At 53.1% G+C, this 19,599-nt stretch overlaps 1 protein-coding gene across 3 annotated transcripts; it reads left to right on the top strand.

Moving 5' to 3' along the window:
* The first annotated feature begins 10 nt into the window (after window positions 1–10).
* On the top strand, window positions 11–19,594 carry HROB (homologous recombination factor with OB-fold). Of its 3 annotated transcripts, none has more exons than XM_060645948.2 (10): window positions 11–235; window positions 1,202–1,252; window positions 5,988–7,163; window positions 8,587–8,670; window positions 10,127–10,267; window positions 10,859–10,967; window positions 11,155–11,240; window positions 11,586–11,711; window positions 13,076–13,193; window positions 19,455–19,594. In XM_060645948.2, the coding sequence occupies exons 1-10, from the start codon at window positions 233–235 to the stop codon at window positions 19,487–19,489; spliced, it is 1,929 nt and encodes a 642-aa protein (XP_060501931.2). In that variant the 5' UTR covers window positions 11–232; the 3' UTR covers window positions 19,490–19,594. The 3 variants fall into 3 exon arrangements, with proteins under 3 accessions (XP_060501931.2, XP_060501930.2, XP_060501932.2); XM_060645947.2 differs by lacking the exon at window positions 19,455–19,594 and adding an exon at window positions 15,289–16,003; XM_060645949.2 differs by lacking the exons at window positions 11,155–11,240; window positions 11,586–11,711; window positions 13,076–13,193; window positions 19,455–19,594 and adding an exon at window positions 11,053–11,147.
* Window positions 19,595–19,599: the final 5 nt, after the last annotated feature.

The following is a 19,599-nucleotide window of genomic DNA, read 5'->3' on the forward strand; positions in this document are numbered from 1 at the left end:
GAGACTCAGGAGTCGCGGCCACTTCGAAAGTGGCCTCGGGCGCTGGTGCTCGACTTCCCGGGTTTGTCGGCCCCCGCCAGGGTCGCTGAGTAGCCTTTCTCCGACCACGCCTCAGAGACCGTGCGGCCCGGACTCCGACGCTCCCACCGCAACCAAGACCGAGGCCCCGGCGACCCCTCGAGTCGGGGGCTTCCCGGCCACCCCCCCTCGCCGGAGCCCGCCGGCCGTCGCCATGGTAATGCCGCGCCCGAGGCCGCAGAACTGCCTTCCGGCTTCCAGCCCTTCTCTCGTGCTAGCTGCAAGGCCGGCTAGGGTTTGGGTCAGAGCTTGGTGGCTTCGGGAGACCTAGGTTCTAGTCAGTGCTTGCCCGGAGACCCTTGGGAAGGTCCTCGCCACACACCTCCCTCCCTCTGGGCCTCAGTTTCCCTCCTGTTGCCTTCCATCTCTTCTTGGAGAACTCCTGGTCATCCTCCCCGCTGGGCTCAAACGTCACGCCTCCGGAGCCCCCACCCCCTCCACCTAACCCGGACACTCTGATCCTTGGACGCTTGGGGGTGGGGGTGCCTAACTGTAGCTCTTGCTCTTTTGGCAACCGGGGTTTAGGCACAGCCCGCTGCTCTTGAGTTTGACGCCAGTCTAAGAGCTGGCCACAGTAGCCCTGCTGCCTAGAAAGAAGGAACCGTGGACTGGGACATCCTACCCTCCTGGGACGCTGGCTTTGGGGCATGGGATTAGATAGAAGGAAACCACTGGTTTGGCTTTCAGAAACAAGGACACTAGCACTGCTGGGCATGCTTGGATTTATGGTGGCCTCTCTCTTGTTTGACATGGGTTCCCCAGGCCGGGTCTTTGGGATGTTGCAAAATCCTTAGGCCCATGTGCACGGCGCAGAGTCCAAAGAATGACCCAGGTTCCCTCTGGCAGCCTTCCTCTTGCCTCCTCCCCCCTCTCCCAGGGCTAATGCAGCTGTATCTGGGTGGATTATTTTACAAGAAGGGATTCTAAATCATCCAAGCCTTTAAGTAAATCCCATCTCTCCCCTCCTCATCCCTTATTCCTCCCTCAGCACTAGCAAAAAAATAAAAATAAAAAACAGTACACCTGGTGGTCGTGTTAGAATTGGAAAGAAGCGTAGTGAGGACAGAATGTACTTGCAAGCAGAATTTCTCCTCCAACCTCAATTGCTTTGTTTTCCTCTCAGGCATGCAGTTTGCAGAAGCTGTTTACTGTGGAAGAGGAGTTTGAAGATGAGGTAAGGAAGTGTTGGTGATCAGAGATAGCAGAGGAGGTCTTGAGTTGTAAACACCCAGACTCAGAACATTTCGAAGCAGCCTGCCCCAGCCTCCTTTCTTTTGACATGTATAGCTTTTTTGTCTGTGAGAGGCTGAGAAAACATGAGACATGTAAACAGCCTACTTAACCGTTTTAGAAACACAAAGCCAGAGACGTGAGGTGCCTAAATGGTAAGGGCCCTGGTCTGGAAGCGATATTATGTGGATGATGCGATTCACCTTTACGATGACATACTTGAGGTGGGAAAGAAAGTTTATGGAGAGCCAGAGACAACACAGTGACTGGATGACGGGAGGCCTGAGGTCAGTCGCCAAGTGGCTATGTGAGCCAGGGAAAATTACTTCATTCTCTGGCCTTCTGTTTTCTACAGTATGAGAGAGATTCTTTTGCTCCAAAGGCTCTTCCCTTCCCTCTTTCTCAGAAGATGAGGGATTAGACTGGATCGGAAGCCAGCACATTAGAATCACCCCTGCTGAGGCCCTAACACATACCAATTAAACCAGGACTTCTAGGGATGGGCCCAGGCAGGGCTATTTCTAATCTGGGGGTATAGTCAGAGATCACTGAACAAGCTAGCCATCCCCACAGCTCTCTTCCTGCTCAGATCCAATGGATATAGTTTCATCTGGGAGGCCCAAAATTGCTACCTGAAATCCTTTTCAGAAAGAGGTAGGATTGAAGTGAGTAAAACCCAAATAGGTAAATTAACCTGCTTAAGAATACAGCACCAACAATCCGGGTGAGGTCCTCGCCTCCTGATTCCAGTCTACATATATGGAAACTATTAAGCTGCATTTATAGAGTAGAATTGCTTTACTTTATCGGCGACAAGCCATTCCAGCCTATTTTTTGTCTCCCAGCTCTGTGCTTTAAAAATCATGTTTAAGGGGGCGCCTGGGTGGCTCGGTCGGTTAGGCATCTGACTTCGGCTCAGGTCATGATCTCACGGTCCGTGAGTTCAAGCCCCGCGTCAGGCTCTGTGCTGACAGCTTAGAGCCTGGAGCCTGTTTCAGATTCTGTGTCTCCCTCTCTCTCTGCCCCTCCCCTGTTCATGCTCTGTCTCAAAAATAAACGTTAAAAAAAAAAAAAAAATTAAAAAGAAAAATAAAAATCATGTTTAGGAATGGGGCGCTCAGTCAGTTAAGCATCTGACTCCAGCTCAGGTCATGATCTTACATGGTTCGTGGGTTCAAGCCCCACATCAGGCTCTGTGCTGACAGCTCAGAGCCTGGAGCCTGCTTCAGATTCTGTGTCTCTCTCTCTCTGCCCCTCCCCTGCTCATGCTCTGCCTCTCTCTCTCAAAAATAAACATTAAAAAAATTTTTTTTAATCATGTTTAGTAAATAACATAAAAATCACATTTAGAATTTGTCCAGATGCCCAGTTTGTACCTAGTATGGTGATGAATGCTGCACCGGGGCCCCACAGTCCTTTTCACAGTTCTTTTGAGGCTTTTGGAACCTGAGGTTTGAAAGGGAAAACAGAACTTCCTCAGATCCCTTAAAAATCAGTCTCTGGGGGCGCCTGGGTGGCTCAGTCGGTTAAGCGTCCGACTTCAGCTCAGGTCATGATCTCACGGTCTGTGAGTTCGAGCCCCGAGTCAGGCTCTGTGCTGACAGCTCAGAGCCTGGAGCCTGTTTCAGATTCTGTGTCTCCCTGTCTCTCTGCCCCTCCCCTGTTCATGCTCTGTCTCTCTCTGTCTCAAAAATAAATAAACGTTAAAAAAAAAAAAAACATTAAAAAAAAAAAATCAGTCTCTGGCTTTGCTCATTCACAGAAGCCCTAAGACATAGTGACAGGGGCACATAGGAGTTCTAATCCTGATTCTGTGAAAGTACTTAACTTCTTTGAGTCTCCATTTCTGAATCCATAAAACAGGAATAATAATATCTATTAGGGCCATTGTGAAAATTCATTGCGAGAATTCTGGTAAAATGTTTACATGGTCCCTGGCACCCGGCATGGTTTCAGATTGTTACATGTTTTTGTTATCACTTGGGGACTTTAATTCGGTTTTAAAAAAAATTCAAAATTGCCAGCTTTGTCGAGGAGATGTGTCCTTGTCCTTGTCTTTCAGCTTTGTAGATGTGTATTTACAGGCTGCAAAAGTGGCTAAGTGCCCCACTTGGTTCTTACCAGGTGATGGTAGGACGGCTGGGCCAGTAATGGGATTAAGGATGAAGGTCTTGGGACACCTGGGTGGCTCAGTCGGTTGAGCGACTGACTTCAGTTCAGGTCTTATGACTCACGGTCCATGAGTTCGAGCCCCGCATCAGGCTCCGTGCTGACAGCTCAGAGCCTGGAGCCTGCTTCTGATTCTGATTCTGTGTCTCCCTCCCTCTCCACCCCTCTCCCACTCATGCTCTGTCTCTCTCTGCCTCAGAAATAAATAAACATTTAAAAAAGTTTTTTTTTAAAAAAAGAACGAAGGTCTGTGGGGTGCCTGGCCAGCTCAGTGGGTAGAGCACGTGACTCTTGATCTTGGGGTCGTGAGTTCAAGTCCTACATTGGGCATAGAGATTACTTTAAAAAAAAAAAAAGAAGAGTGAAGGACTCTGACAGTTCAAGTTTCTGTTCCATGGCCAGTCCGTTTCCCCCTTCCCAAGGCAGATGACATCATGTCTAAGAGTGAGCTCTTTTCTTTTTTTTAATGTTTATTTATTTTGAGAGAGACAGAGCTTGAGGGTGGGGTGGGACAGAGGGAGAGACACAGAATCCAAAGTGGGCTCCAGGCTCAGAGCTGTCAGCACAGAGCCCGACGTGGGGCTCAAACTCACAGACGCGAGATCATGACCTCAGCCAGAGTCGGAAACTCAGCCGACTGAGCCACCCAGGCACCCCTATGAGTGAGCTCTTTAGGAGAAAAGGGATCTGTCAACCTCCAGGATCATCAGGATTTTATTGCTGCTGTAATTCTAATATTGTTATTATTGCTAAATCCCATGATAGTCCTGCTAGAGTATGCTACACCCCCGATAATACACAAAGCCAGAAAAAACCTTTCTCTGGCCCAGACACTCCAATGCAGCAGCACGGGTTGGGGGTGGAGGGGACCTTCCTGTCAGTTAAATCAGCAGTTCTAACTCAAAAACACCCTCAGAACAGGTCTGTTGCTCTCGAAGGTGTCAATCTCACCTTGCTTCCCAACTGGAATCCATACTTAATTTAACTTGCCTGAAAAGCTATATTTAACTTCTGCCTATTTTGCTGGATCCAAGGCCTCTGGCTTAGTGAAGGCTGTGTGTGTGTGTGTGTGTGTGTGTGTGTGTGTGTGTGGGTGGGTGTGTGGTGGAAGAGGGGGGAGGAGTGCGTTGAGAACAGGCAGCATGACCAGCTGGATAGACCCCTGTTGCACAGGCTGGACACCAGAAAGCTTGTTTTCTTGAGATGGGTGTGTGGCCTTGGGTGATTGGATTCCTTTGTGCCCTGGTATGTTTGCTTCTCCTGCCACTCCCCTGACTGCCACCGCTTCCCTGTCCCCCGAGAGAAGCTACCTGAAGACTTAGCCTTAGAATGTTTGTTTCTTGGGGCACCTGGGTGGCTCAGTCGGTTAAGCGGCCGACTTCAGCTCAGGTCATGATTTCTCGGTCTGTGAGTTCGAGCCCCGCGTCGGGCTCTGTGCTGACAGCTCAGAGCCTGGAGCCTGTTTCAGATTCTGTGTCTCCCCCTCTTTGACCCTCCCCCATACATGCTCTGTCTCAAAATAAATAAACGTTATAAAAAAAATTTTTTTTAAAGAATGTTTCTTTCATTCCTTATTTCCTTTTTTTTTTTTTTTAAAGATTTTATTTTTAACTAATCTCTATACCCAACGTGGGCTCAAACTTACAACCCTGAGATCTAGAGTCCCATGCTCCACCGACTGAGCTAGCCAGGCATCCCACCACCTCCAGGCTTCTACCAGAAACATTCTGGGGCACCTGGCTGGCTCAGTGGGTGGAACATGAGACTTTTTTTTTTTTTTTTTTTAACATTTATTTATTTTTGAAGGAGAGAGAGACAGAGCATGAGCAGGGGAGGGGCAGAGAGAGAGAGGAAGACCTAGAATCTGAAGCAGGCTCCAGGCTCTGAGCTGTCAGCACAGAGCCTGACACGGGGCTCAAACTCACAACCTGTGAGATCATGACCTGGGCTGAAGTCAGATGCTTAACCGACTGAGCCACGAGGCGCCCCTGTGGAGCATGGGACTCGATCTCTAGGTTGTAAATTCGAGCCCCACGTTGGATATAGATACTACTTAGAAATAAAATCTTTAAAAAAAAAAAAAAAGTCTGGAGGTGGGCTCATAGACAAGGTCAAAGATGGTGAGAGACTCCACCGTTGCCTTTCATGGCTTGGTTTCTCACTTACATATATCTGTGCTTATATACACGCCACATACATGAAACAGTAAGAGCAAGAGTGTTCCTTTGGGGCACCTGGGTGGCTCAGTCGGTTGAGTGTCCAGCTCATATTTTTGGCTCAGTTTCACAGTTCCTGAGTTCAAGCCCTGTGTTGGGCTCTGTGCTGACAGCACGGAGCCTGCTTGGGATTCTCTTGTCTCCCTCTCTGTCTGCCCCACCCCCCACTTGTATGTGTGGGTGTGTGCTCTCTCTCTCTCTCTCTCAAAAATAAATAAATAAATGTTAAAAAAAAGAGAGAGTGTGTTTCTTGATTTCCAGATGCCAAGACCCACTATCTCTGCTTCTTTGTAGGATTTTTTATCTGCTGTGGAGGATGCAGAGAACGAGTTTGCTGGCTCACGGCCTTTGAATGCTGGATGCCTGAGACCTGTCTCTTCTAGGCCACAGGAAACCGTGTCGGCACAGTCTTCTGGGCAGCTGCCGTCATGCCCCACTGCTCCTTCAGAGGCTTTGGGCCCGTCAGCCCTGGGACTCCGCCTTCCTACCTCCAGCATGCCCAGGGCCATCAGGGACCCACCTTCCATAGGAACAGCCCCCCTAAGGCCTGTCTCGACTTCTAGCAACTGGACTGGCCATCAGAGACGAGTGACCCTGCCAGAAGTGCTCAAAGAGCCAGCGAGACCCCAGACATCAGCCTCCCGCCCCCTGCTCACCTTTGAGAGCCAACAGCAGGTGATTAGTGGCTTTGAGGGGCCTGAACAAGATGAATTTGATAAGGTCCTGGCAAGCATGGAGCTGGAGGGGCCTGGCGTGGAGCTGGAACTTGGAATCAGCAGTGAGGCCACGGGAATCCCGCCCACCTGGCAGCAGGAGGACTTAGCTTTGGCTAAAAAGGCTCGCGTAGCTGAGCTGAGCAGGTCTTGCCAAAAGGGGCCCACGCCTGCCTCCCACATAACGAGTGTCATGTCAGCCAACGATGAGCCCCCAGCACCTGGGGTCCACTGTAGGACTGCACAGCCCCACCTGAGACCCGGTGCCGTGAGCAACCTTCCTACCCCAACTGCCTCAACAGTTCCTGCTCAGCAACCCCACTCGGAAGCCTGCCCTCAGGGGCCCGCTCTTCGAGCGGCACAGCCTCTCCAAGCTGCTGGTCGGCCTGTTCAGAGCAGCCCGCAAAGTCCTTTCCCTGGTCAGTCATTCCAGCGTCCAAATGCCTGCTTACGTGGCAAATCTCACCTTCCTGGACCACGAACTCCCAACTCGATCTGTTCTACTCCCTCGAGGACTATCTCTGCGCTATTTCCTCGGAGCCCCTTACAACCCCGAGCTCCAGCGGCTTCCGTCAAGTGTCCTGCCGGCACCCCAAAGAGCCCCCATTCCTCCCTGGTTCCCCAAGCAGTTCTCCAGCCACCCATAGTCACCAACCACCTGGTGCAGCTGGTCACTGCTGCCAACCGGACACCCCAGCGACCCGCCCGCACCAAAACCCGCCGCTTCCCTGGCCCCGCAGGGATCCTGCCCCACCAGGTGAGTGACGGCTTCTCGTTGGCAGAAGGGGTCCAGGACATTGCGGGGACAAGGGGGAGAATCTGGTCCCAGAATATCTTCACTCCTGGGGGAGGGAGGGAAGGAGAAAGTGCAGAGAGAGGGCTGTTTTGTTTTTTTTTAGTGTTTATTTTATTTGAGAGAGAGGGAGACACAGAATCCGAAGCAGGATCCTGGCTCGGATCTGTCAGCACAGAGCCTGACGCGGGCCTCGAATCCACAAACCGCGAGATTATGACCTGATCCGAAGTCGGGTATTTAACCAACTGAGCCACGCAGGCACCCCAGAGAGGGGGGCTTTCCAAGTGGTAGAAGAAGTCAAAAAAAGTGGGAAGAAAGAAATCAAGTGCTTGAAAAACCACAGGCGAGAGAGGTGCTTTGGCTCTGAGAACCTCACAACCTTTATTCTTCTGTTGAGCACCTCCTGTTTGCTAGCACTAAGGCAAGGCAGATTCATTCACGTCTGTTTCCTAAGGACTTGTATGTGTTGGTCAGTTCGCTTGGAACTGGGAATGCAGAGGTTAAAACAGAAGTAGTTCCAGCGCAGTGGAAGAAGCAGACGCGAACGAGCGATTAGGCATAAGATGCATAGTGTGAGTAGAGGTCATTCCCTAGGTGCAGGGGAGACACTGGACTCCTTATGCTTACCGAGTGGGCTTTGGAGGGAGGGCTAGGACGTTAACAGGTGTGTGTAGGAAGGCTGTGCTCCGGGAGGCATGTCAGCGGTGGCAAGACCGGGGAGAGCGCGTGCGAAGGCACAGCGGCGTAAGAGCAAGATGCCATCAGAGGCGCAGAGAACAGCTCGCTGTGGCTGGTGTGCGGGGTCGGCGTGGGGAAGCCGGGCTGTGCTGAGAGTTTGAATTTCAGCGGTGGTGGAGGGACAGTATCCGTCAAACCATCTTGGATCAGATCCCAGATAACGGGATTCTGCGGGTCTGGTCTGGTGGTGATTGGTGTGCTCCTTTTCTCACGTTTTAGGGCGGTTCAGATAATTTCTACCTGTTCCTTGCTCTTCGCTGGCACTTTAAGGGAAATCCAAGGAGGCCATCTACCTTCGTCCTGGGCTAGATCTCTGCAGGGAAGGGTTCGGTCCCTGAGAAGGGATTTGGGGAAAGCTGCCCCTTTGCCTAGCCCAGGCCTCTCTATCCGGGTCATTGCCTCCTTCAGGAAGCCCTGGGTTTTGTTCCTGGGCCAGCTCCAGCTCCCTCACATTCCCAAAACAGTCCCCAAAGCATCTTTTTTTGAGCTGCCAACAAGGCTCCTGAGACTTCGTTAGGAGAGACGTAATATGTGTTAATTGTCCCTGATAGTTTCCTGAACTCATTATGTAACCCAGACAAGAAGCTGCAATTTGTAAATAACAGCTGCTGAGCTCGCTCTCGCCTTCTTCTCTCTCCCCTTGCAGCACAGTGGGAAAAATCTGGAGGAGATCATGGTTTCCACACCCCAGACTCCGACTCATGGTGCCCTGGCTAAATTCCGGGCCGAGGTAACTGGTTCCCTGCGGATGTTCACTTCCTGGGCATCACTTAGGAGTGAGGGACATCCCTGCACGTTTTAGGAGTTGAGAAGCAGAGTCTATGCTGCTAGGCCTCCCCGTGGTGACGCACCAAAGGGCACGTGGCGAAGGCCCTTTGGGGAAGTGGCGATTCTCCTGGCACAAAGTGAAGCCCGTCCTGATGCTGACCGAGGCCAGGGGTCCGGTCTTCCCTACTCCTCTAAGAAAGAAAGGCCCAGCTAACTCCCGTCTTTCCTCAGGGGAGGGGAGCGTAATAGGTATTAGGAAATTGTATCTCAGGAACCCCTCCTCTCAGGTTTCTGAGAATTGAGTGGGGAACAATCTGCCTTCATCTTGCCTCCAGTGGATTCCTTTTTGGTGGGGGAGACCCATCTTTCCTCCTCACTGGGATTCTCGTTGACCTACTCTGCCCTCACACCCACTTTTGCTTTTAATTCTCTAGCAGTTTTTCTCTTTGCTGTAGTTCCACAGATCTATCAGTCCGCTTCAGGTCCAAAGCAGCAAATACTCCTCTGGGTTCAAAGCATTTTTTTTTTTCTTTTTAACGTTTATTTTTCAGAGAGGACACAGAGTGCGGGCAGGGGAGGGTAAAGAGAGAGGGAGACACAGAATCTGAAGCAGGCTCCAGGCTCCGAGCTGTCAGCGCAGAGCCCAACCTGGGGCTCGAACCCATGAACCACGAGATCATGACCTGAGCCGAAGCCAGACGCTTAACCGACTGAGCCACCCAGGCATTTTTTTAATATGAGCATTTTTTAATATAAGAAGGTTAATAGTTAAGCCAGAGGCATCCCAAATAAAATATGACTGTTTCGAAATGACTTAAGGCACTGTGAAAGCCTATCATTGTAAGTGGGGGCTCCCTGGCCCTAAGACTTTTCGAGGCTGTTACACAAGAGACAAGCATGGATAGACCATCATTTGCTTCGGGACAACTAAAGTCAGGAACTGATTTAAAATTTAAAAAAAATTTTTGAGAGAGAGGGTGCAAGTGAGTGAGGGACAAAGAGAGAGAGAGAGAGGATCCCAGGAGGGGCAGAGGGAGAGAGAGAAAGAGGGGTGAGAGAGAGAGTGGGGCTCACCCGAAGCGGGGCTTGTGCTCACCCAATGTGGGACTCGAACTCATGAACTGTGAATCACGATCTGAGTCGAAGTCAGATGCTTAACGACTGAGCCACCCAGGTGCCCTAAAATGAAATAAAATAAACAAGGAGCACCTTTGCTATTGCTGTTAAATGAAAGATGTGCTGTGCAACCAGATCTCACGTACCATTCTGAGACCTAGGGGATAAACGAAAGCAGAGACTGTGGCTACCGTGTTGCAGGGAATGTGCCCTTCCCTCCCACCCCTCCATCCTGTCTCGGTCAAGGTCTGTAGCAAGGTGGGTCCATTAACACAGGCTCCCCCTCTGCTCTGTGGTGCCAGATTGTTACTAGTTCCCAGGCGTCGGTGGAGGAGGATTTTGGGCGAGGGCCCTGGCTGGCCATGAAATCTGCTCTGGGCCTGGAGGAGAGAGACCCCACCTGCTTTCTCTGTACCTATAGCATCGTCATGGTGCTGCGGAAGGTAAGGGTCCTGGGTGCTGAGATGTGCAAGAAAGACCGTTTTTACCCTTCCTACCAACCTGCTGTCCTACTCCACCTTAGGAAAGGGGCTGTCCGTTTGCTCCCTCTTACCCCAGGCCTGTCTCTGAGCAGCAGCACGGGGTCCCTTTTGGTTGTATCATCTTCCGCTCACCTAGCATTTCACTAGCATCGACAGTATCAGGCACAGGTGGAAGCAGAAAGTGGGTTATGGCTATGTCTCTGCACGTCCAGGCCCTGGATGAGGTGGGGGTAAGCACACGGTTACCCTTCGAGCTCCCTAGAGGTCAAGGGTCATATGCAGACACATTCTCGTGGCCTGCTGTGATGTAGCTCTCTATAAATACATATATGCTAGAGAAAGGAAGCAGGGGGCAGAAAGGACCTGCCAGCTTCGGGTCTGCTAGAGAGAGACAGGATGGGTCCTTCAGACGGCCCTTTTGCCCCCCACAAAAAGAGCATCACCACACCTGTACTCTCCTCCCCTCCTCCTCCCCTCCGGTTGCCCTGGTGCACTTGGGAACCTTACAGGTGGGATGTGGCTTACTCAGCAAATGCCTCTCCTTGTAACCAGGCAGCCCTGAGGCAGCTTCCCAGGAACAAGGTCCCCAACATGGCAGTGATGATCAAGTCCCTGAGTCGGAGCACGATGGATGCCAGTGTGGTTTTCAAGGACCCCACGGGTGAGAAGTTAGGTCCTGGGGGTGTCTGATGAGTGGCCTTCGTGGAGTTCAGGAGATGAGGAGGAGTCACCCTCTTCATTTGCAGATGGGAAAATTGAGGCAGTGAGCAGCCCACTTCCCAGCCAGGGCCCAAACCAGTCACTGCGCTGTCCTTGACCCAGACTGATGGGCCGCGCGGTATTTGCAGGAGAGATGCAGGGCACGGTGCACAGGTTGCTGCTCGAGGCCCGGCAGAGTGAGCTGAAGCCTGGCTCAGTGCTGCTGCTGAAGCAGGTATGGGGGGCTCCAAATGGGGACCTCCTCTCCAACCCTCCCAACCCTGGAGAAGGCCCCTGAGTTGTCCGTCTGGCTCCCTTCCCTCCCCGGTCCCCAGGCCAGGAATGGTTGGGCTGGTGCTAGACCCCGCCTCCTATTCTGTGGGGCGGATGGGGATGGGGTGGGGGGTTGTGTTGTGTGGGGAGGAGGGTGTGGTATGTGCTTCTACAGGGCGGGGGCAGGAGCGGTTTGGGTGAGCCTGGTGCAGAAGCCAGAGAGGGAGAGGCAGGCGGGGACCAGGTGGCATGGGACAGCATCTTAGCGCCCCGTCAGGGCACTGACCTTCCCCTTCCTCGACCCCAGGTTGGAGTGTTTTCTCCTTCGCTCCGAAATCACTACCTCAACGTGACGCCCAACAACCTGGTCCATATTTACGGCCCAGATTCTGGGGATGGGAACTTCCTCAAGCCATCTCCGCCCTTCCCTAAGGTAAGAGGAGCGGGATGGAACGGGGCCCGGGAGATCCGCTTTCTGCCTGTATATTCTGGTGTCTTCCCCTCCTTCACCCTGGGGAGCAGAGGTGTGAAGGGGGCAGTTGCCCTGAGGTGAAGAGATGCCTCTGGGGACAGGGTCATCTCCTTCTGTTCCTGGTCCAGCCGCCTGCCAGATGGCACAGTAACAGGACCTAGAGCAGCTGGCTTCTTGGGGATCGTGATCTGATGGCAGGCTTGAGCACTGGAGAGGATAGGAGTCACTTGAGAACTAAGCAAGTTGTGCGTCCCCCAGAGGGTGTGGCCCTCAGTAAGTGACGGAGGCTCAGATCTGCTGCAGGTGGCAGAGAACAGTGAGCTACATACAGACTGTCGGGTGAGCTGGCACTTAGTCTGCATCTTCCCTCCTGGCCCCCACCTACGCTCGGTGAGGCGGCACCCACACAGAAGCCAGGTGGGGACACCCCCCTTGGGAACTAAAGGAGCCCGGGGTTCCAGGCAGCTCCACTCCAGGTTAAGAGTGCAGAGCCTGGCCTTGACTTGGCACACAGTGTCCCCTCTGTGGCCACTTCCACACTTCCCGGGATCCTGGGTTGTTATCATGGCCCAGCCTGGAGGTCAGGAGACCTGGGTCATGTCCCCACTCTGCTGGTAATTTGTAACGTGACCTTGGGCAAGTCCGGTCCCTGCCCCTGCTGTTGCTTCATCTCTGAAATGAACGGGTTAGACCTGATGACTTCTGTTCATGCTCCACCCTTGGCTCTAATGGCCTACTTCCATTTCTCTTATCTTTCCCCTTAACCTTCCACATTTTCTCAAAATCACCCTGCTTCCAAAAGATCATCTTTCTTTTTCTTTTAAGTTTCAAGATATCCATACCCCTTGACAAAAATCGAAATGGTACAGAGAATAAAGCAAAGCTTGTAACTTACTCTTCTCCGCTGCCATCCCCTAGGGCTAACCATAGTTAACAGTTTAATTACTAATTTCCACTACCTGCTCATATATCAGCTAGTGTGGGGATTATTAAAAGCTTTTTAATCCCAGGCTAACTCCTCAGCATATTTTTGAATGGCTTCTTCACTCTCTGCTCCAACTATATATAGATTTCCTAAAGCACCAGATGCCAACAAAATTAGGAAAGAAGAGTGCCCAAAAATCGTTTTGTTTTTTTAATTACCTGATGTTTTGGGTGTTGGGTATTTTTATCTCCCTCCCCTGGGTGACTGGCCCCTGCCACACTCCTCTGTATTGTCTTTCCTGAACCCCCACCTATTCCATTGAGGTCATCTGGGTGGATGTGGAATTGTCCAGAGGGGTATCCAGAACACAGGCTTTGGTAACCAGGCCGTCTGTCCCCAGGACCCAGGGAGCTTCCCTGGCAGCCTCCACCATGAGACTGCGAAGTCTGGAAGAGGCCTCAGAACAGCGCACGATGCAGAAGCAGGGGCATCCCCTGAGGAAGAACTCCCAGAAGCAGGTAAGGCAGTCAGCTCCCCAGGAGCAAAAGAGGTTCTCCTTCTATTTCCTCTTGAATAGCACAGCCAGAAGAACCTGGCTGCATCTTTCTCCTCCTCCTGTGAATCTTTGGGTCTTACACAACCTTACAGAAATCGGATGTGGTGTCTTTTCTGGCCAGGCTGCAAGGCCCCGAACTAACTACCGGTGTGATAGGGGCCACATGAAGCAGATACAGCGTGAGCCACAGGTCTCTCCCATTTCCAGGCCGTGTGCTTTTAGCCACAAGGAGGAGATGAACCGGCACCGTCCTTCTGCCACAGCTTGAGTCTTCTGTGGGCTGATGGCCAGGCCCCAGAGGCAGATTTCCGTATCCTGACCAAGCTCAGAGGCCCTGCAGGCGGTGCTGAGGACTCACACGTCCGTGTGGGACCAGGACCCAGACCCGAGAGGCCCAAATACTGGGTTAGGGTACAGCCAGCTTGTTCCTTGGGGGGCAGCATCCCCCAGATGAAGCTAGCACAATCCAAGTCTGCGCCTTAGCTTTTCGATTCCATAAATTCAACCCTGTCTGGCCTCACAGTTCATTATGGGTAAGTGTCTCGTGTTAGGGGCGCCTGACTAGCTCAGTCGGAACAGTGTACGACTCTTGATCTCAGGGTTGTGAGTTCAAGCCCCACACCGGGTGTAGAGGTTACTTAAATAAATAAATAAATCTTTAAGTGTCTCACATGAACCAATTTCGCATTAGACCAACGGATAAACCACAGAGCCCATTTACTTATAGCCTATGAGAAAGTACTCCTTATGCTGGAATCTTCTCTGCAATGTCCTTGTAAGTAAGCTTGCTGACAAGCCAAACCATCCTCAGGAGGTCGCCGGTGGTCAGGGAGGGAGACTGAGGAGACTTGCCTGTACGATATTGTGGCTGGTGTCACGTCTCCGCTGTAGGGACAGACATGCCGAGCGGACAACTACTCGTGGTGGCTGGACAGGGCCTGGAGACGCCAATACTCGTTCTTACTCTGATTCCCAGTTTCCTAGGCCCTCACTGATTGCTCATTCCCCTTCATTAAATATAGAGTTTCCCCGAACCGTCCTAATGTAGCTAGTGAGGGGCACCTTTTTTTGTTGCAAATTTCAGTCCCACTTCCCCGAGTACAGGGCTGGTCACCTTAATCAAATTCTGAATGCCCCCAAACAGGCTTCTATCCTTCCAGCAGCCATGTTTATCACGTGGCCAGACCAGACTCGCCTCTGCAGGGGTAGTTTCCAGCCCGACTTACTCCGCGGGCGGCCTGATCCCGTCCGTGGCGCGGGAGTTTTCTAGCTGGAAGCCGTGGCTCTGGCATGGGATGGAGCTTGAGTAGGCTCACCACGGGCAGGCCGTTTGACCGCTTTGAACTCGGTTCTCTCAAATAAAGTGGGGATTCTAACAGGAAGCACCATGAACTGCCCCGTGAAGTATACTGTGAGGACTGGAAGGAAGGGGTGAGTACGGCGGGTGCGGCCCCGCACCCGGTACAGCACACGCTCAGTACGTGTTAGCTGCTGTGTCAGCAGTAACAGTACCAAGCTCCATTTCCAAGTTCTCAGACACAAGCACCCGTCTGAGAACTACAGTCAGGGCCAGTTACTTTCATTCCAAACGCCCCTGAATGCCCTTTGGGGAAGGGGATGATGTTGTCTCACGCTCTTGAGGTGAGAAACCAGATTAGGGAATGCCGTGATTCTGAACACCTGAAATGGCTTTCCCCGCCTTTTTTCTCCCTCTGGCCAGTGAGAGGGTAGCACTAGAGAACGTCTGTCTGCGCAAGCACTCTGGATGGAAAGAGAGGAACCACTGAGGCCCAGGCAAAGCGTCTTTCTTGACAGAACGGCCCAGGCATTTTGTCCATACCCTGTGTGTGTGTGTGTGTGTGTGTGTGTGTGTGTGTGTGTGGGAAGCAGAGGGAAGGTGGGAGTCAGGCCGGCCTTGGGCCCATTAGTGCGGTCACCACTGCCCAACTGTGTGGCCTGGTCCAGGCCTCCCTGAAGGGCAGGAGCTTTGGACCTGAGTCACGTGGAACCCTAACGCTGACACTAAGTCTGCCTACCCTCTCCATCTCCCCCTGCAGATGACCTAGATGGACTCCTGAGTGAGCTCCCTGAGGACTTTTTCTGTGGGACCAGCAGTTGGGACTGCCCCGAGGCAAGGCACCCACCGTGAGCAGGCAGCCTCTCAGCACCCGAGCAAGGCCCCGGTTGTGTCTGATCGGGTCCCCGGGAGAGAGGAGGCCTGGCACGACTGGGGAATAAACACAGCTGAGGACTTTTATGGCCGCCCCCACCCTGGATGCTTTCCCTGGGAACGCCCTTGTCCCTCGGACTCTCCGCTGCTGTCACTCATACCGGAACTCAGCCCAGGGGTGGCCCTTCTGCTCCTCTGTCCTCCAAGCCCTTGGGTGCATCCGTTCCTTCTGCCATCAGGGAAGGTGTGGCACTCTCCTGCCTCACCTTGACTTTGGAGGCCCCTGAGCTCCTTACTCCCTATCCCCTGAACACCTGAGGAGCCACACCACAGCAGTGGCGGCCGTCCCCCCGGTCGGGGAAGGAACACACTCAGACTTCCCTCTGCTTTGTCTCTTGAGGCCTGTGGCTGCCCAGCTCACCCGTGCCCAAGGTTCCCAGGTGTGGGGGGCAGGGGTGTGGCTGTGGTGTCTTGTTCTGAAATAAAGCAGCTGCCTGTTCCGCCCGCCTCCCTCTCCCCTCCACCCTCGCTGCTCCTGGTCCTATCTGTCCTGCCAGCGGGGCTTTGGCCAGGGTGGAGCCAGGCCGCTCATTTTCCTTCTCTCTCTGTCTCTCTCTGTCTCTTTCTTCATAAACTTTTCTTCTGGACAGTTTGAGATTTACAGAATTATCGCAAAGATAATACAGGGAGTTCCTGTGTATCCCACACCCAGTTTCCCTGTCGGCATCTTACGTTAGCATGGACACTTCTTACAACCAAAGAACCGGTATCCGTACATGATGATTATTAACTGGACTTCGTGCTTGCTTCAGATTTACAGTTTCCCTGCTGTCCTTTTTCTGGTCCAGGACCCCACATTCCATTCAGTTGTCCTGTCTCCTCAGGCTCCTCCTGGCTCTGGCAGACTCTCCTTGTTTTTTATGAGTTTGACAGCTTGGAAGAGTATGGGTCCAGCATATTCCAGGAGGCCCCCTATTGGAATTTGTCTCATTAAAAAAAAAAAAAAAATGAGACTAGGGCTACATGTCTTGTGGAGGAAGACCACAGAAGTAAGACCACACATCAAGGGTTGATGTTGACCTTGACCACCTGGCTGAAGGAGGCGTTTGTCAGGGTTCTCCACTGTAAATTTTCTTCTTCTCTCTTTTCATACTGTCCTCTTTGGCAGAAAGTCACTAGGTGTTGCCCATGCTGAGGAATGAGGAGTCCTGTTCTACCCTCTCTAAGGGCAGGATGTCTGTATAGATTATTGGGGATTCTCCCTCATTTCTTACTCAGTCCTACATTTATATCAGTGTGGGCTCATGGGTATTTGTTTTATGTGTCGGGTCATAACCCAACGCTACTTTATCGTGTTGTCCAACAGTTCCTTGTCCTGTAGCTTTGCTGTGCTACCTTTCAGACCAGAGTTGGACAAGGGGCATGTGTACAAGGTGTGATTATACGAAGTTGTCAACCTTGTTTTCCTCTCTGGAATGAAGGGAAGAAAGGAATTGTCCCCCAGCTCATGGTTGAGGGGGTGTGGGTTAAAGACCCTAGTCTGACTGCCAGCCTCCCCTGTGTTGGCCTCAGCCTTCCCTAAGCTGCTGTGCGTCTGAGGCCTCCAGTGGGTCTGGTGCCGCTCTGGGGGAAGGCGCTAATCTCTTTCTTCCCGAAGAAAGGCTGATCCCCTGGCTCCCTGTCTCAAGGCTGAAGTGAGTGAGTGCTTTAAGAACGCCATGTTCAGCTGGCTTCTGGTTGCCGTGGGGCCCTGCTCTGAAAGGCTTTTGTGTTCCAAGCCCAGGAGCAAGAAGGGGCTAATTTGCTAGCAACCTTCCTACCTGAACAGATCCTGCACTTCTCCCTCTTCTAGCCACTGCGAATTCCCCAGCCCTGCTGACGCAGCTCAGATCTGGGACACGGCCCACCTGTGCTGGGGGGTCGTCCGGTACCTAAAACCGCTCCGTGCCCCTTGGCCTGCAATACCACTCCCCACTCAGTCCCCTTGAGCCCCGCTCTCTACCACTCACAGTCCTGACCGGCATCCTGGAATCTTGTGTCCTTCCTTACCCTACAGGCTCAGCTCCCAGAGGGCAGGGTGGGTATCCAGTCACCTGGCACTGTTCCCACCACTCGAACTGGGCTCCCTGGGGGTTTGTGTGGGGGTTGGAGTAAAAGCCTCCATTTTCTGCCCTCAGGAGGCTAAGGCTAAAGACAGGAGACAACACACGGTATCTCTGAGGACTGGGTTGTAGTCAGAGCACCTTCAGGCCTGCGTGACAGACAAGAAGGCTGCGGAGGGGCTGAGGAGGTCAACACAGCCCTTCACCCTACACATCATGACCACTGTGTGCCTCAGAAGGACGGGGACACCCACCCCAGCTTGGCCCCTCTTGGCCCCACCTGGCCCATCGGCTCCCAACCCTGGGAACCCAGCTGTGGGTGCTGAGCTAGGCCGTTGGCGGGGCAATTAAAACACCAAATGGGTTCCAACAGGGTTAATCACAGCCGCATTTATAGAGGCGCCTTTCTCTGAGGATCTCCAAAGACCTCGCTGCGCATGATGTCATTCCTCCTCTGGGATCCCCCACCCTGGAATACCACCAAGAAGCTGGGGCCAGAGTGGGTGAACAGCAGGGTAAGGGCAGTGCCGGAAACAGCCCAGGCTGCTGCCACCCACTTGGGCAGGCAGATGAGTGTTCGGGCTGGCAGAGAACAAGGGCCCTCAGTCAATGCACTACACATAAGGGGCCAGCCTGCTGCCAGCCAAGCGCTTCTAAACACCACATCCAGACCTATTGTGTGCCAGGCCCTTGCTGGGCCACAGAGACCCAGCTGAATAAATCCTGGCCCTGCCCTGGCCCAGCATGGCTGACTTCTGTCCACGGGACACTGGGCTAGGTCCTTCGCAAAGTCCGTGTGAAGTCCTCCTGGAGCGCGGGGCAGGGGAGTGGCAGGGAAGGGTGAGGAGCCTCAATGAGGATGCTTCGGGCCCGAGGAACTGGGCTTCACTTTGGAGAGGGCAGCTGTTGGAAGCCAGCAGACACCGTCAAGCTAGGAAATGAACCATTTTAGATCCCTCCACTTGGGTGGCAGAGCAGAGGGATTGTGGCCAGAGAAAGGAACAGCAGGAGGCTGGGCCCGTCTGAGTTAAGGGCACTGAGATGGTGACTGACAGTGCGAGAAGCAGCGCTGGGACTTTGTGTGAGGGATCAGGGGGAGGAAGTAGTCGGAGGTAAGGGAGCAGGGGCTGCTGCGGTGCCAGGGAGGGGAGGAGGTGCTGCGGGCCGAGGAGCCAGGAGAGCCCGCAGCGCTGGGGCAGATGGACCGGGGCGCCGTGGGGCTTGGCTGGCCCTGAGGGGCCGAGGGGCCTCCTGCCAGCACACTGGGAGAGGTCGGGGATTGGGACAGCCGAGGCTGGGGCATCCCTTGTACCCTCCCCTTCCCCCCGGCTTGGCCGCAGCACCAGCCAGTGCTATTTCACGGCCTCGTTCCTCCCCCTAGAGGCTCCTGGAAGGACAGCTGCTTTCTCTTGGTGAATGAGTTTGTGGTTTGTAGGTGTCTTTGGTCCTAGTGCCCAGTTGCCAGGTGGACCCCTTGCCTGGCAGGCAGGTGAGCCCTTTCAGGTGCCGGGGGATGGGGGGGGGGCGGGGACACAAAATTCATTGCAGGCAGTTTCTAGAGATCATGCTGGCCTGCTGGGAAGGTGGGGAGAGGCTCTCACCACTGTCCGCCCTCATGTGGCCACAGCAGCTGGAGCCAAAGTGCACCATCTATGCAGTCTGGCCACCTGGGGTCCTAATCCTGGCTCCGCTCCAAGCGGTGACCTTGGAGCCAGTAATTTCCCCTTGTTAATTTCCCCTTAAGTTCCTCATCGTTAAAACCGACATAAAACCACCCACCTCAGAGGTGCTCAAGTGTGATCAGTGGCTTGATTGTATAATTTATTGTCAAAACCAAGCTTTTTACCTCTGTGAGCCAGGAAGTATGGCCCTTGGAGTGAAGATGGGTGTAAAAGTTGGGGTGCCTGGGTGGCTCAGTTGGCTAAACATCCATCTCTTAATTTCGGTTCAGGTCATGACTTCATGGTTCGTGGGTTTGAGCTCTGAATCAGGCTCTGCGCTGACAGCGAGGCACCTGCTTGAGATTCTCTCCCCCCCCCCCGCCCCCCCGCCCTCTGCTCCTCCCTGCTTGCACATTCTCTCTCAAAATAAATAAA

The sequence above is a fragment of the Panthera onca genome, chromosome E1 (assembly GCF_046562875.1).
Source record: "Panthera onca isolate mPanOnc1 chromosome E1, mPanOnc1 haplotype 2, whole genome shotgun sequence".
Lineage (NCBI taxonomy): Eukaryota > Metazoa > Chordata > Mammalia > Carnivora > Felidae > Panthera > Panthera onca.

Bases quoted from the DNA above. Each gene is read 5' to 3' on its own strand.
- HROB (XM_060645947.2), top strand. The intron at 10,268-10,858 runs GTAAGGGTCCTG...CCTTGTAACCAG, and splicing joins TCGTCATGGTGCTGCGGAAG to GCAGCCCTGAGGCAGCTTCC. The intron at 10,968-11,154 runs GTGAGAAGTTAG...CGGTATTTGCAG, and splicing joins GGTTTTCAAGGACCCCACGG to GAGAGATGCAGGGCACGGTG.